Source organism: Panthera pardus, unplaced genomic scaffold (assembly GCF_024362965.1).
Source record: "Panthera pardus isolate Hobbes unplaced genomic scaffold, ASM2436296v1 HiC_scaffold_8, whole genome shotgun sequence".
Taxonomy (NCBI): Eukaryota; Metazoa; Chordata; class Mammalia; order Carnivora; family Felidae; genus Panthera; species Panthera pardus.
This window is the reverse complement of record NW_026527013.1, coordinates 65,402,606-65,416,214: the sequence shown is the minus strand read 5'-3', so window position 1 is coordinate 65,416,214 and position 13,609 is coordinate 65,402,606. Positions and strand designations below refer to the sequence as shown.

Here is a 13,609-nt window from a genome sequence, read left to right as displayed (position 1 = left end):
GTCGGGATCTGTGCTGACGGCTCAGAGCCTGGAGCCTGCTTCCGATTCTGGGTCTCCCTCTCTCTCTGCCCCTCTTCCACTCACTCTCTGTCTCTCTCAAAAATAAACAAACATTAAAAACAAAAAAACAAAAAACAAAAAAAAAACAAAACAAACAAACAAAACAAAAAAAAAACAAAAATCCTGTGGGGGCGCTCTGTTGAAACTTGGCTTTCCAATTTTATTTAAGGCCATTATGATTGTATGAAGTTTATAGATGGCAGTGTGATTAATAGAATCCTGTGATGTGGTTTGAAAACACCTGTTTTTAGAATCAAGGTAAAAGTCAGAACTGGAGCAGAGGGGTTTGAACTGACGTTGTTGCGGTGGCTTTTTGACAGCTGGGAACACCGGCATGTGGACATCCAGCGGCGGACGGAGGAGGCCAGATGGTTCTTGGGTCTCTGGGAAGGGGGTCACACGCAGTCTTCCTAGCCCGAGCGGTCCCAGGGCTCTGGGCGCCTGCCCTGCAGGCTGGAGAAGGGAAACCTTTGTTTTCATCTGTGGGTGCCCAAGCCCCACTGGTGGCACCAGAGTGACCCAGAGAGGCACGTCCCCTTCAGTGCGCACGGGGTCTCTTCTCCCCTCATCCCGGCTGCCCTGGGCCCCACCACCGAGGATGCAGCCCAGTCTGTGTGCAGCTTTCCCGGGATCTTGCCCTGGTGGGATGCGGGGAGGCAGAAAGAGGCTGTTGGGGAGGACAGGAGCCTGTGTGTGTGTGTGTCCACGTGTCTGTGTATGCACGTGTGCCCCTTAGAGCTGCTGCCTCCCCACTGCTCCTCCCGGGCGTCTTCACGACTCTGCAGACAAAATGCTTTTGCTTTGGATCTCGGCATCGGTCTTGTCCTCCCTCAGATAGCCACGGCCCCGCTTTTCTATCTTTCCTTATTTTACCTGGTAAAACATTCCGATTCTCTAAACCTGTCTTCAGCCGATTTGGGGTGGTTGTTTCTTTTGTCCCTGTCACTACAGAAATGGTTTTTTCCGCCCAAACTTCGAAACAGAAGTCACTAATTTGTTTTGTACCAGAAAAATCCGTTTTAAGTGGATGCCAATCTGAGCCAATCCCTTTTTTTTTTAAAGTACACATAGTGGTTGTGATTGCACGCTCCAGCCGGGCGTTGTTATGTCATAGTGGAGGCTGAGTGTGCCCCTGTGGGCCCATCTCCGGCAGCTACCACGGGCTCGAACCTGTACACGGACGGGTTCTTCCACATTTGACTCAGAAACGCTCTGACTCAGACTTCATCCTTCCCGCAAGGGGAGACTTTTCTCAGGACCGTGGGAAAGGAGGAGGGCTCTTTGGAGGACCCGCGTACCCCTTTGGTGTCATTTAGTAGCATCTTGTGCTCTGCCGTTGTGGCATCGATTCACGCCTCAAGGCTGCTGTGGATTTGCTCTGTTACATGTCCCATTAGTTTCGTACGGTTGGTTTCCTGTCTTAGGAGACACGTGGGGGCCGGGGTGACCACCATCGGGACAGGACGGTGCCGTGTGCGGTTCTCTGTGCGCCACGTGGAATCAGTGTCCACGAGGGAAGTACCTTTCCAGGTTGATAATGCTGCAACGTCAGGCGGTCTGAAGTGCGTGTGTGTGTGCGCGTGTGCTTATGCACCTGGGCGCACACTGTGTAGGATGTGTTTTCCTCCCCATCCTAATAATATAATCTCGTCTCTGAGATCAGCTCCAGGATGTGGTTCAGTAGCATGGGCTTCAGCCTTCAAGGGAAGTGGGTTCGGACAGACTGTCTGATGGCGGTAGGTCCCCTCCTGCGTGCTCTTACCCGACGTCGTATCTGCCCACTGAGCTCCATGACATCGAAAGCATTGCTATCCTTCTGCTTTGTGCCTCCCCTATCCCACCCTCCTCCGGTCCCTCCTGCCATTCCTGGTCTCTGGGTGTTCTTTCTCCCAGTTATTATAGTCCACGTTCTTTACAAGGGTTGAAATTTCCTAACTTAAGGGCAACGTTGTCACTAGGGTCTTCATTGACTCTCTCAACTCTCGCTGACGCCAATTTGAGAAGAAATATATAAAAGGACTGACTTGACCCCTCACGCTGTACCTACCTGAGGACCTCTTGTGCACCTGGCAGTGCATTAAAGAGAGATTTAAGTATTTTTTTAAATGTTTGTTTATTTTTGAGAGAGAGGGAGAGCTCGAGCGGGGGAGGGGCAGAGAGTGAGGGAGACAGAGGACCCGAAGCGGGCTCTGTGCTGACAGCAGCGAGCCCGACGCGGGGCTCGAACTCCCACACCGCGAGATCATGACCTGAGCCGAAGTGGGACGCGTAAGCGACTGAGCCCCCCAGGTGCCCCACAGAGAGATCTAAACTTCATTTAGTCCTGGACTTCCTTGCTCACAGTGCAGGAAGGGGAACAGGACGGTAACGAGACTTCGTAATTGGTGGTCAAGCCAGCTCCCAGCTTATGCCTGTTTCGTCTCACGTTTTTCCTCTGCAGAGAGATACCTGGAAGACCACGAGCTGGTGGTCCAGGTGGAGAGCACCCTGGCAAGTGACAGCAAATTTTTATTTAGGAAGAATTACGCAAAATACGAGTTTTTCAAAAATCCTACGGTGAGTGTCTTCTCTTCGGGTCCGGGGTCTGGGACTCGTGAAATCTTGTGGCTGATGCTTGGGATTGACAGCAGCCGCTGCTACAGGGGTAGCAGATGGGTTTGGGAATCCGAGTGGCTATTTCACAGAGCAATCCACACCCTACACTTCATCTCTGGTGCTCTAGCTACATGCCTGCGTACTGGCTGGAGGGAACCGGCGCCTTCCTCCACGGTAACAGAGGGAAAGGGGGTGAGCCTCCCTGGGTCGGGAGAGACGAGACGCCGCTTTTCAGCTAGAGCAAAAGTTCATGGTTAGATTGGAGCCAATCGGTGAAATACGCAGCATAATAAAAACTCAATGCTCTCCGCAAACAGCAAACACTGCCGTGTGGTTTGTGGAGGAATGCATTTCCAGGCATACTGGGCTGGTCTCCTCCATCTTTCTTTCCTTTTTATTGCGGGCGGGGCGGGGGGCACTAGTCCCATGAGGTATCAGCACCGGGAGACCCGTGCCTGCCACAGCATGTGCTCCCGTCCCGAGTCACGAGGCCGAGCAGCCATGACGCGGGCAGAAGACCCACCGTCCGTTTCTGGCTCAGGTGGTTTAGATGCTTTTTTTTGTTTGAAAGTTAGAAATTTGGTAACTAATTCTGCATAATACACCAGAAGAGACTTTGTCGCGTCGCTGTGTTCCTCTGTGAGTTCCGAGGTCTCTGTCTTATGACGCGCACTGAGTTCCACTGTGTGGTGGCCCTTCGCCACGGTGTGCGCTGTGAGGCAGGAGTCCACGTTGAACATGACGGATACTCCACAATCCCGAACTCACCACTTAAGGGAACAGTCCGACCTTTCAAAGCAGGTGCTTCCATCATGGGATAAGGGAGAAATAAGGACTGTGTTTTGTTTTGTTTTATTTTATTTTATTTTATTTTATTTTATTTTATTTTATTTTATTTTATTTTATTTTTATTATTTTATTCTATTTTATTTTATTTTACTTCATTTTGTTTTTATTTCATTTTAATTTCATTATTCACTTTTATTTTTTTAGTTTTAAATTTTTTAAATTTTTTTATGGTATTTCATTTTTTGGAATGTTTTATTTATTTTTGAGAGAGAGAGAGAGAGAGAGAGAGAGAGAGAGACAGCATGAGTGGGGGAGGGGCAGAGAGAGAGACACACAGAATCTGAAGCGGGCTCCAGGCTCCGAGCTGTCGGCACAGAGCCCGACGGAGGGGCTCGAACCCACGAACCATGGGATCATGACCTGAGCCGAAGTGGGATACTTAACCATCTGAGCCAGCCAGGCGCCCCTTTCTTAATTTTTTTTTTTTTTTAACGAAGGACCATCATTTTAACTACAGACAGACGTCCGCGTGCCCTCAGGAACGTTTGCAGAACTAGCGCACCTGTGAGGAAGCTTCTCCCCACTTTGCCGCTAACCACGACTGTTTTCCTGTTTCCTTAGAATTTCTTCCCAGAACAGATGGTTACTTGGTGCCAGCAGCCCAACGGTGGTCACAACCAGCTGTTGCAGGTACTGGGCAAGGAGAGACTCACCGGAGCGGGTCTGGGTGGAGGTCCCCTTGCGCTGTGGCGGCAGCAGCTCTAAGGACCTTGACGGGGCTGCGCTCGTCACCCCCGCTCGCCGTGGCTCCTGCTGGCGCTCAGAGCAACTAGCGTGAATGTTGCCCTGGGAAGCGTGTGCACCGCCAAGCTCCCTCAAAGTGAAACAAGCGCTCGTAGACAGGATAAGCTCCCTCCGGATTAGAAGCGGTGGGAGCGGGAGGGCAGGAGTGAGAAGCCGCGGCTGGCGGTCTCCTCGAGGCTCCCGGGTCAGGCCACCGCCCTGGGAATCTCTACAGACCTGCTGAGCCCACATCACCGTGGAAAAGGACTGGGCTGCCAGAAAACTCTTTGAAAGCTAGCGTGTTGTTCGTTATACATGCTTTTGTCCCTGTTCACTGCCCCTGTGCCTCCTGAAGTCTGTTCCTAGAAAACTTGGCCTTCCCGCAGCCCCTTCCCGGTGCAGGGAGTCCCCGGGGCCCCTGCACCGATGGCCAGTCAGTCCTTCCGGGGAAGTCGGGAAAGCGAATGTTATTGCCGCCGTGCCCCCAAAATGTGTCCATCTACAGCGTATTAGGTGAGAGAATATAGCACTCACAAAGGCAGCCAACGCTCTCCGGGTGGCACCAAGTAGAAAAGAAAGGCCCGCTCGCTCCCATTGTGTTTCAATACTAATTATGTTTCCCGCCACAGCCAGTCAGGCGGGGTTTTTTGGTGTTTGAAAGGGAAGCTGCCCTTTGAGAACGCTTGGTCGGACCAGAAAAGAGCGTTGTGCCGATTGACAGGATGTCGGGATGTCAGGGAGGCCAGTGGGACACATCTGCCCGAATTCTCCTGTGGCAGCGTTGCCTGACTTCTTCCACAGAACTTTCTCAACTGCAGTAGCTGTCCTGAAATTCAGGGGTTTTTACACGTGAAGGATCTGGGGAAGAAGTCGTGGCGAAAGTTGTACGTGTGTTTGCGGAGATCGGGCCTCTACTGCTCCACTAAAGGAGTGTCAAAGGTGAGTTCGTTGTTGGTTTTTTTGTTTCTTTTAAATGTTTCTTTTGAGAGACAGAGGGAGGGCAAGGGGCAGAGAGAGAGAGAGAGAGAGAGAGAGAGAATCCCAAGCAGAGCCCGGTGCGGGGCCCAAACTCACAAACCATGAGATCGTGACCTGAGCCGAGATCAAGTGTCAGACACTTGACTGACTGAGCCACGCGGCGCCCCAAAGGTGAGGTTTAAAGCCACCACTGCCTCCGTCACACCAGGCCAGCAGGGTTCGCAGTGGACACAGCTTCGCTTTAAAATGTGCCCAAGGCCCCTCCAAGCTCGTATTGACTTGTGAAGCGAACTCCGAGCTCCTGGCCCGCTCGTCTCCCTCAGAAACCAGGCGACAACACAGACAGCAACGCCCCTTCGCTGCGCCCCCGGCTGGCCAGCCCCGGCCCCCTCTGTGGCTTGGGAGCAGAGTGTCCTTAGCGGCCTGAGTCCCCGGAAGAGGCTGCCTCAGTTTCCATAGTTTGGAAGTTAGCCTCCAAGGTGGCCATAAGGACAGCCGCCAACCTAATACGTGCTAATACAGGAGGGGGAGGGGCTGATGGGACCCCAAGTTGGGGGGGGGTTGTTTGGCGAGGGCCAGGTGGGTTTGGTCCTAACTTAGCACTTACTTTACACGATGGTTGCAGTCTGTAGAGCGGCAGAGGGGAAAGAGCCACATTGAGAGCGTGCGCAGCCTGCCCTCTGTTGAGGAGCACGTGAGAACATTCGCTCTTGGCTGTGCCTGAGACGTTCTCCCCTGTGAACCTGACCACCCTTTTTTTCCCAGGAGCCCAGACACCTGCAGCTGCTGGCGGGCTTGGAGGACAGCAGCATATTCTCCCTGATCGCCGGCAGGAAGCAGTACTGCGCCCCCACGGACTATGGCTTCTGCATAAAGGTAGCCCGCCTCTCCCACCACCCCCCCCCGCCCCACACCCCCGCATCCCTGTCCCGTCCCGGGGCTGCCACGCCCTGATGGCATCCCGCTGGAGACTTGGGAACTAGCCAACAAATGCCTTCCTTGGTGGTGGGGGTTTTTGGTTTATTTTCTAACAAACAGAGTTTCCCAGTGAATTTATCCATCCCTCTGTGCTTATGGTGTGTCAATCCTTGGGTAGCTAGCGGCTCAGAGAAAAGCAGGGAATATGATGGATAATGCGAGTCAATGGGCTCAGTGGCTTAGTGACCCGCCGCCCATCACTTGGGTGGCCTCCAGGGTACCGAGTGAGCCAACACTTTCCGTATGAGCTTCCAGTCACCAGGATGGTATGTGTGCCCACAGCCCTGCCCTGCCTCTGTGCACATGTGTGTGAGAGGACACTGTGTATGAGAGGACATGTTCACATATACCTCTCACACACCTCTATGGGAACACACAGAGGTACACACATACGCTCAGATGCACATACACATATGCACACACCTACATGAACACAGATATGCACACACACACGCACCTACATCGATATAGAGATGCACACGTGTGTATATATGTACACATACATATGCACACATACATGCACACTCATACACAATATGCACGCACAAATACACATGCACACCTACATGAATACAGATACATGCACACACGTGTACATAGGCATGCACAAATACATGTGCGTACACACATGCACACCTATCATCGATACAGATGCACACACATGCATATATGTATACACACATATGCACACACAAACACACATGCATACTCATACACAATATACACACACAAATGCATGGGCACACGTGCACACATGTACTATGCACACACATGCACACCTACGTGAATACAGATACATGCACACACAAGTGTACATGTGCACCCACAAACACACATGCACACATATACATATACGTACACCTGTATATTCGCACACAAACACACATGCACACTCATACACATTATGCACACACACGCACACCTATGTGAATACAGATACATGCACACACACGTGTACATGTACAAATACAGGTGCACACACATGCATATACATACACCTGCATATGCACACACAAACACACATGCACACTCATACACAATATGCACACACAAATACATGGGCACACACGTGCACACATGTACTATGCACACGCACGCACACCTACGTGAATACAGATACACGCACACACAAGTGTACATGTGCAAACACAGACGTGCACACACATACATATACGTACACCTGTATATGCACACAGAAACACACATGCACATACACAATATGCACACGCACGCACACCTACATGAATACAGATATATGCACACACACGTGTACATGTGCATGCACAAATACACGTACACACACATGCATATACATACACCTGTATATGCACATACAAACACACATGCACACTCATACACAATATGCACATGCAAATACATGGGCACACATATACACATACTGTGCACACACAAGTACACATGCAGGCATGAGCATACGTGTGCACATGCACACACACCCCTGGTGAGGCGGGTGGCGATGTTGGTCATCGTCATGGTAGCACTGTTTCCCGCACACTCGCTGTGCACTGGGTGCTGTGCTCAGGGTCCCCCTCCGTCTTACTGCATCTTCCCAGGTGCTCACAGGTAGTACCTGCACCAGCCCCGGTGCTCACGTCCGGTTGCCATGAGTGTGCCTGGAGTCCCCCGGCCGGGCTGACCTCTGAGCCAGATTTCCACGCCGTCCCAAGGAGAGGTCAGGGAGCAGGGGGCGCGTTGCTCCCTAAAATACCAGCTGCGGCTTCACTCGGTGAAGCTTCTTGGGGTCGCAAGTAGTAGGAGTCCTAGGGCCCGAGGTGCGGGGGAGGCACCGGGAGGGCTGCAGCGGGGTGGGGGGGCTATTGGAACTCAGGTGGTCGGTGCCCCTCCCTTCCCCCCGGCTTGCACCTGTAGCAGTTGCCCCCATTGCCAGGTAAGCCCTGCCTCTGCGTGGGTGCACTTGCCGTCCCTGCACGGTGGCAGCTGTGACGGTGACCCCCCGCTGACCCCAGGCCGCTCGTCCACCCCAGTCCCCTTCTCTGGGGTGACACCACCCTCTCTGGGCTGCCCGTGGGGCCACTCAGATATGCCCTCGGGGGCTTCTCCCCTCGCTGGCTGAGCCCTGCAGGGGCACTTCCTCGGCCGCCACCTCGGTGTTCCGGGGAGGCCACCGCACATCTTTTTATCTGGACTCTCCTGTCAAATCCAGCCTTCCCTCCACAGAGCAGGATGTTCCCTTGTCCCTGCGGCCACCGCCTTGTCTTGGGAGATTTGCTGTCCTGTGTCTGTTCTCTGAGACTCCCTGTTGGAGGGTGGCTGAGCCCTCAGCTGCGCGATGGGGGCTAGGCGGAGGCGCCCTCTCTGGTGACACCTCCTGCTGCTGCCCACCGTGTGCATACAGCCCTGCCGTCACACGGGCACATTCCACACTCACTGCGTCATCGCTCACCGGGTCATCACTTGCCTCCTTCAGCCCAACAAAGTCAGGAGCGAGACGAAGGAGCTGCGGCTGCTGTGTGCCGAGGACGAACAGGGCAGAACTTGCTGGATGACGGCGTGCAGGCTCCTCAAGGTGCGTGGCGAGTCCTCCCGGTGTCTCGGCAGCCCGGCGCACCCGCACGTCTGTCCGGACAGGGTCTCGAAGCTTCTCACAGAGGCTTCACATTCGAGAAGTCGGAGCCAGGGCGCCTGCGTGGCTCAGTCAGCTCAGCGTCTGACTGGTGACTTCGGCTCAGGTCATGATCTCGCGGTCCACAAGTTCGAGCCCCGCGTCGGGCTCTGTGCTGACAGCTCAGAGCCTGGAGCCTGGAGCCTGCTTTGGATTCTGTGTGTCTCTCTCTCTGCCTCTTCCCCGCTCACACTCTGTCTCTTTCTCTCAAAACTAAATAAACGTTAAAAACGTGTTTCTTAAAAAAAATTTTTTTTCTTTAATTATTAAAAAACAATAAGAAAAAGACAAACTAGTTAGACCTAGAAGTCAAAGAGAAGTTGTTCCAGCAAATTATTGGAACCGCGAGCAGTATTGGGGCCTCCTGAAGAGAGAGAACGTACGTTTTCTTTCTTTGGCCTTAATTTCATGATCTTTTTATACTGTTTTGAAAGGGATCCTTAGATGATTGATTTTAAGGCTTAATGTTCTCAACTGTGTTTCAGACTAGAACTCTGCCTCTTAAATTCTAGCTTAGTTGCTGTTTGTCACGTTTGTGTAATTACTGGGTTCAAAACTAATACGTACATACGTGTACATGCACACTGCACACACATATCCGTTTAGAGAAACACATATGCACGTGCACACGCGCGTGCGTGTTATTAGCTCAGACAATGTCAGAGTAATTTACGCCTTCTTCATATTGATTCTTTGATCCTTCCGAATTATTATGCTTTATTATCTGCATCAGGACTTCCTGCCTCAAAATCTGACCCATATGACGTTATTCTCGCTACCTCAGTGTTTTCTGCTTAGTGTTCACACGGCTTTTCTCTTCCCCTCGTCTCTGCTGCCTTTCCGGGTCCTTACGCTTAGAGCTTGTCTCTGTTACAAACATAACGTAATTGTCTTTCTCCTCTGATAATCTTCATGTTCTCATTGGAGTGTTTGTTGGGAAGCATAGCATTTCGATTATTAATATTTGTGCTTAAATTCACCACTGACTATTTTCACTTCGTCCTGCCAGCCTGTCTTCTCCATTTAAAAAAAAATTTGGTTGGGGGGGGGGGCCAGAGGAGACTCCTCAATTATTTTTATTTTTTTATTTTTTTAATTTTTTAAAGTTTATTTTGAGAGAGAAAGGTAGTGCGAGCAGGGGAGGGGCAGAGAGAGAGGGAGGGAGAGAGAATCCCAGTCGGGTTCTGCACTGTTAGCGCAGAGCCTGATGCGCAGCTCGATCTCACGCACTGCGAGGTCATGACCGGAGCCAAAATCGAGAGTCGGAGGCTTAACCGACTGAGCCACCCAGGCGCCCCTATCCGGCACTTTTATTCTGGAACCAAGGACACACTGTAGGGTTGGAGCTGGGAACGCGTCACCCACCCTGCAGGAGACAGAAGGGAAGTGCAGCCCTCTTGGTAGCCTTGTCCTCACCTGCTCCTTTTCCTTGTCTGTGTGGTGGGAGCGGGGAACTGGAGCGTAGGCTGGGCGGCCGCAAGCGTGGGGGACCCGGCTTCTCGCCAGGGCACAGGCAGCGTGACCCAGCGAGCCGGTCGGGCAGTGAGCCTGGTGCTTGGGAAGAACGCCGTTGGGAACAGGTTGTGTGCCTTCGAATCCAGATTCCTTACTTTACCAGGATCCTGAGCAACTTGCCTCCCTTCCCTGTTCACATCTGTTGTCAGACGGGGACAGAGGACACATTCCCTAAAAAGAAGAGTCTCGAACGAGACAGCAGCATAAAGCCTTTGGGACTGTACTTGGCCCATAGCAGCATTCAGTAGGGTTCATTGTTCTCAGTTGATTACATCGTCACTGCCTGCTTATCCCTTGCCCAACAACATGAGCAAGCCAGTCAGCCACTGGCGTCTGGGGGGTGGGGGGCGGGTGGTGGTGACAGTCACGCAGGACCCAGGCAGTGTGCCGCATTGCACATGTGTCTGTCGGCTCACAGAGGCGGCTGGGGCACCGCTCAGCACTGCTCTTCGCCACCATGGGTTTGCCACGTTCCGGGGCTTGTGGGGCTCACGCGGCCCCTGTGACCGACTCTGGCCTTTCCTCCGCAGTACGGGATGCTCCTGTACCAGAACTACAGGATCCCGTCACAGAGGAAGCCCCTGCTCCCCTCCTTCTCAACGCCAGTGGTGAGTCTCTGGAAGGCATCACAGTGCTTTGTACCCAGATGGTTTCAGGCGAGGTTGCTTGGAAAAGCTCCAGAATGAGCTCGTGCATCTCAGGGAAGCTGGTCTACACTACCCATTCCCCTGCCCGGGAGGCGGATCTTGTCTTCTCAGCAGCGTGACTGCTGGGGACTGACCCCCCGCCCCTCCACCATCCTGCATGCCCCTGAAGCCTATTCAGGGAGGTGACTCTGTTCAAGTGGTCAGAGACTGTCACCGGCAACGTCCGGCTCTCACCCCTGTTCAGCCGTGGCGCCTGTGGGTGCTGTAGACCATTACGCGAGAACCTTCCCTGGTGGGAACCTAGAGATCATCGTGAACGTCCTTGTTCCCGGGACATACTCCGCTTCCCAAAGTGCAGGAACGACTTGGTCCTCTCCAAACCTAATCTTAAAGCTCCTTCAGGTCCGTGCCTGGGAGACGTCGTAGGTCACAGGGGGGTCCGCGCCTCGCCCTGAATCAGGACTTGGTGTCTGGTGAGGGCTGAGCTCCCCACGGCATTCCCACCCCTTGATGGTCCTGGCCCGGGCAGGTCACCTGTGAGGGACCCCACAGTCCAAGCCCTTCGGCACCCACAGCCTCACCAGCGGCATTAGAGGCCACAAGGGGACTGGAGCGTTTCTCCTTCTCCTCAAGAGAAACCAAAGCCGTCCTTAGCTCCAGAGTGCGCCCCACTTCCGAACCCTGGAGTGGGGAGGTGGGACATTGCCATCACCCTTTCCTGGCCACCTTTAGGACAGTGTTGCGTTCCCATGTGCGGCTGAGGCCTCCTTCCCTACGTCGTAGGAACTTGCCCTTTCCTTCCAGCGCAGCGTCTCTGAGAACTCCCTCGTGGCCATGGATTTTTCCGGGCAAACAGGAAGAGTGATCGAGAACCCGGCCGAAGCCCAGAGTGCAGCCCTGGAGGAAGGCCACGCCTGGAGGGTAAGGGCAGGCCCCCTCGTGCGTGGCACCCCCCGCTGGTCTCCCCAAAGAGTGATCCTCTCTGGGGGTGTCGTTAGGGGAGGGGAGGGCGGCCTCTGAGGCTCAGATGGGGGGAAGCAGTTGGTGCGTGGGGTCTCCTCCGCGTCCCCAGCGCCCATGCGCCCCACTGGCTCCCGGAGGAGGCGCAGGACAGGAGCAGAGCCCTGTGACCTCTTGGGTCCCGCTCGGAGCTGCTCTTGCTGGTGGGCGGTCTGTGGCCATGTGTGGGCAGCACAGAGCCCACCCTGATGAGGCCGACAGACGTTGCACATCGTGGCTCGGCAACTAACCAGCTTCGTGGGCCCGGACGGTCTCCTCCCTTGAAGGCTCACGTTCTGACTTCCAGAAATCAGAACATCACCCTGACTGCAGACTTTCTAAGATTTACACACAACATGTGAACCACGAACCCACCGCTCTGGCTCAGAAAGTTCCGTGAACCTGAGCTTCAGAGCGTGTGGAGAACTCCCTGGAGCCCGTGTTTCCAGGCCTGCCTGAGTTCAGTGGCTCAGGCTTTTTTTTCCCAAAACTTACCAGGAATTTCACTGCGTGTGCCTTCCGAATCCCCCGGGATGCGTCTGTTTTTAAAACCGTGGTCAGGGGTTGCTTGGGTGTCTCTGTCGGTTGAGCGACTTCGGCTCAGGTCATGATCTCACAGTTTGTGGGTTCAAGCCCTGTGTCGGGCTGTGCTGGCAGCCCAGAGCCCGCTTCAGATCCTCTGCCCCTCCCACACTCCCACTCTCTCCCTCAAAAATGAATAAAAGACATTAAAAACAAAACAACGGTGGTCAGACATGGAGGGTGGCAGGTGGCTGTTGCTCCGTGGTCATCCTTCCCCGCCCCAGGTATGTGTCCTCGGTGGCTGGCGGGCTGCATCCGTCCACTGTCCTAGTGCTAACACGGGCATTTCTTCTGCAGAAACGGAGTACACGGATGAATATCCTCAGCAGCCAAAGCCCCCTCCAGCCGTCCACCCTGAGTACGGGTAAGCACAGCATGCCGGCCTGGGACTTTTCCTCGTAAAGCTCCCATTCCCCCACCTCCACCCCCCGAGCTTCTCCAAGCCTCCAGGCCCCACAGGCACCACGAGTGGTGCAGCCGTGGGCATCGGGCCCCCCGCCAATCACGAGTGCTCTGTGCCTTCACGGGAGCCATTCTGTGGACAGGCCAGGACCCTCCCCTCCTCTGTCTTCCCTCCCACAGTGATTCATCGGACACAGCACTGGTTTCATGGCCACATCTCCAGGGAGGAGTCACACAGGATCATTAAGCAGCAGGGGCTGGTGGACGGGTAAGGAGGCGCCGTCCGGGAGCGGGCATCTGCTGAGGTTTCGTTGTGCGAGCACGTATTTCTCAGAGATCTGGGTGGTGGGCAGTCCTTACAGCCTCCTGTGAAAGAGGAGGTGTGGCTCAGGGTCAGTGTGTGTCGGGCCGGGCACAGCCAGTGAGTGTGGCAGAGGGAGGATCGCAGCCCATCCTGTCCACCCATCCATTACCAAGTTCTGCCTCTTGGCGGAAATACAGACAGAGAACTCGGCCAGTTACTATTTTTTGGGGGGGCGGGGGGTAGGTATTTTGAGAGAAAGCATGTGAGCAGGGGAAGGGCAGAGAGAGAGGAGAGAGGGAATCCCAAGCAGTACCTACGCCATCAGCACAAAAG

General features: G+C 53.9%; 1 protein-coding gene across 7 annotated transcripts in view; it reads left to right on the top strand.

Moving 5' to 3' along the window:
* The window catches only part of GRB10 (growth factor receptor bound protein 10), a 183,936-nt gene that overhangs the window by 159,606 nt on the left and 10,721 nt on the right, over nt 1–13,609 (top strand). For all 7 annotated transcript variants that reach the window (XM_053897753.1, XM_053897757.1, XM_053897758.1 and 4 more), the window contains 9 exons: nt 2,501–2,616; nt 4,066–4,134; nt 5,029–5,166; nt 5,971–6,081; nt 8,633–8,731; nt 10,873–10,950; nt 11,794–11,910; nt 12,868–12,934; nt 13,153–13,240. In XM_053897753.1, the coding sequence (XP_053753728.1) occupies nt 2,501–2,616; nt 4,066–4,134; nt 5,029–5,166; nt 5,971–6,081; nt 8,633–8,731; nt 10,873–10,950; nt 11,794–11,910; nt 12,868–12,934; nt 13,153–13,240 (883 nt within the window). The remainder of the gene's footprint in view (nt 1–2,500; nt 2,617–4,065; nt 4,135–5,028; nt 5,167–5,970; nt 6,082–8,632; nt 8,732–10,872; nt 10,951–11,793; nt 11,911–12,867; nt 12,935–13,152; nt 13,241–13,609) is intronic.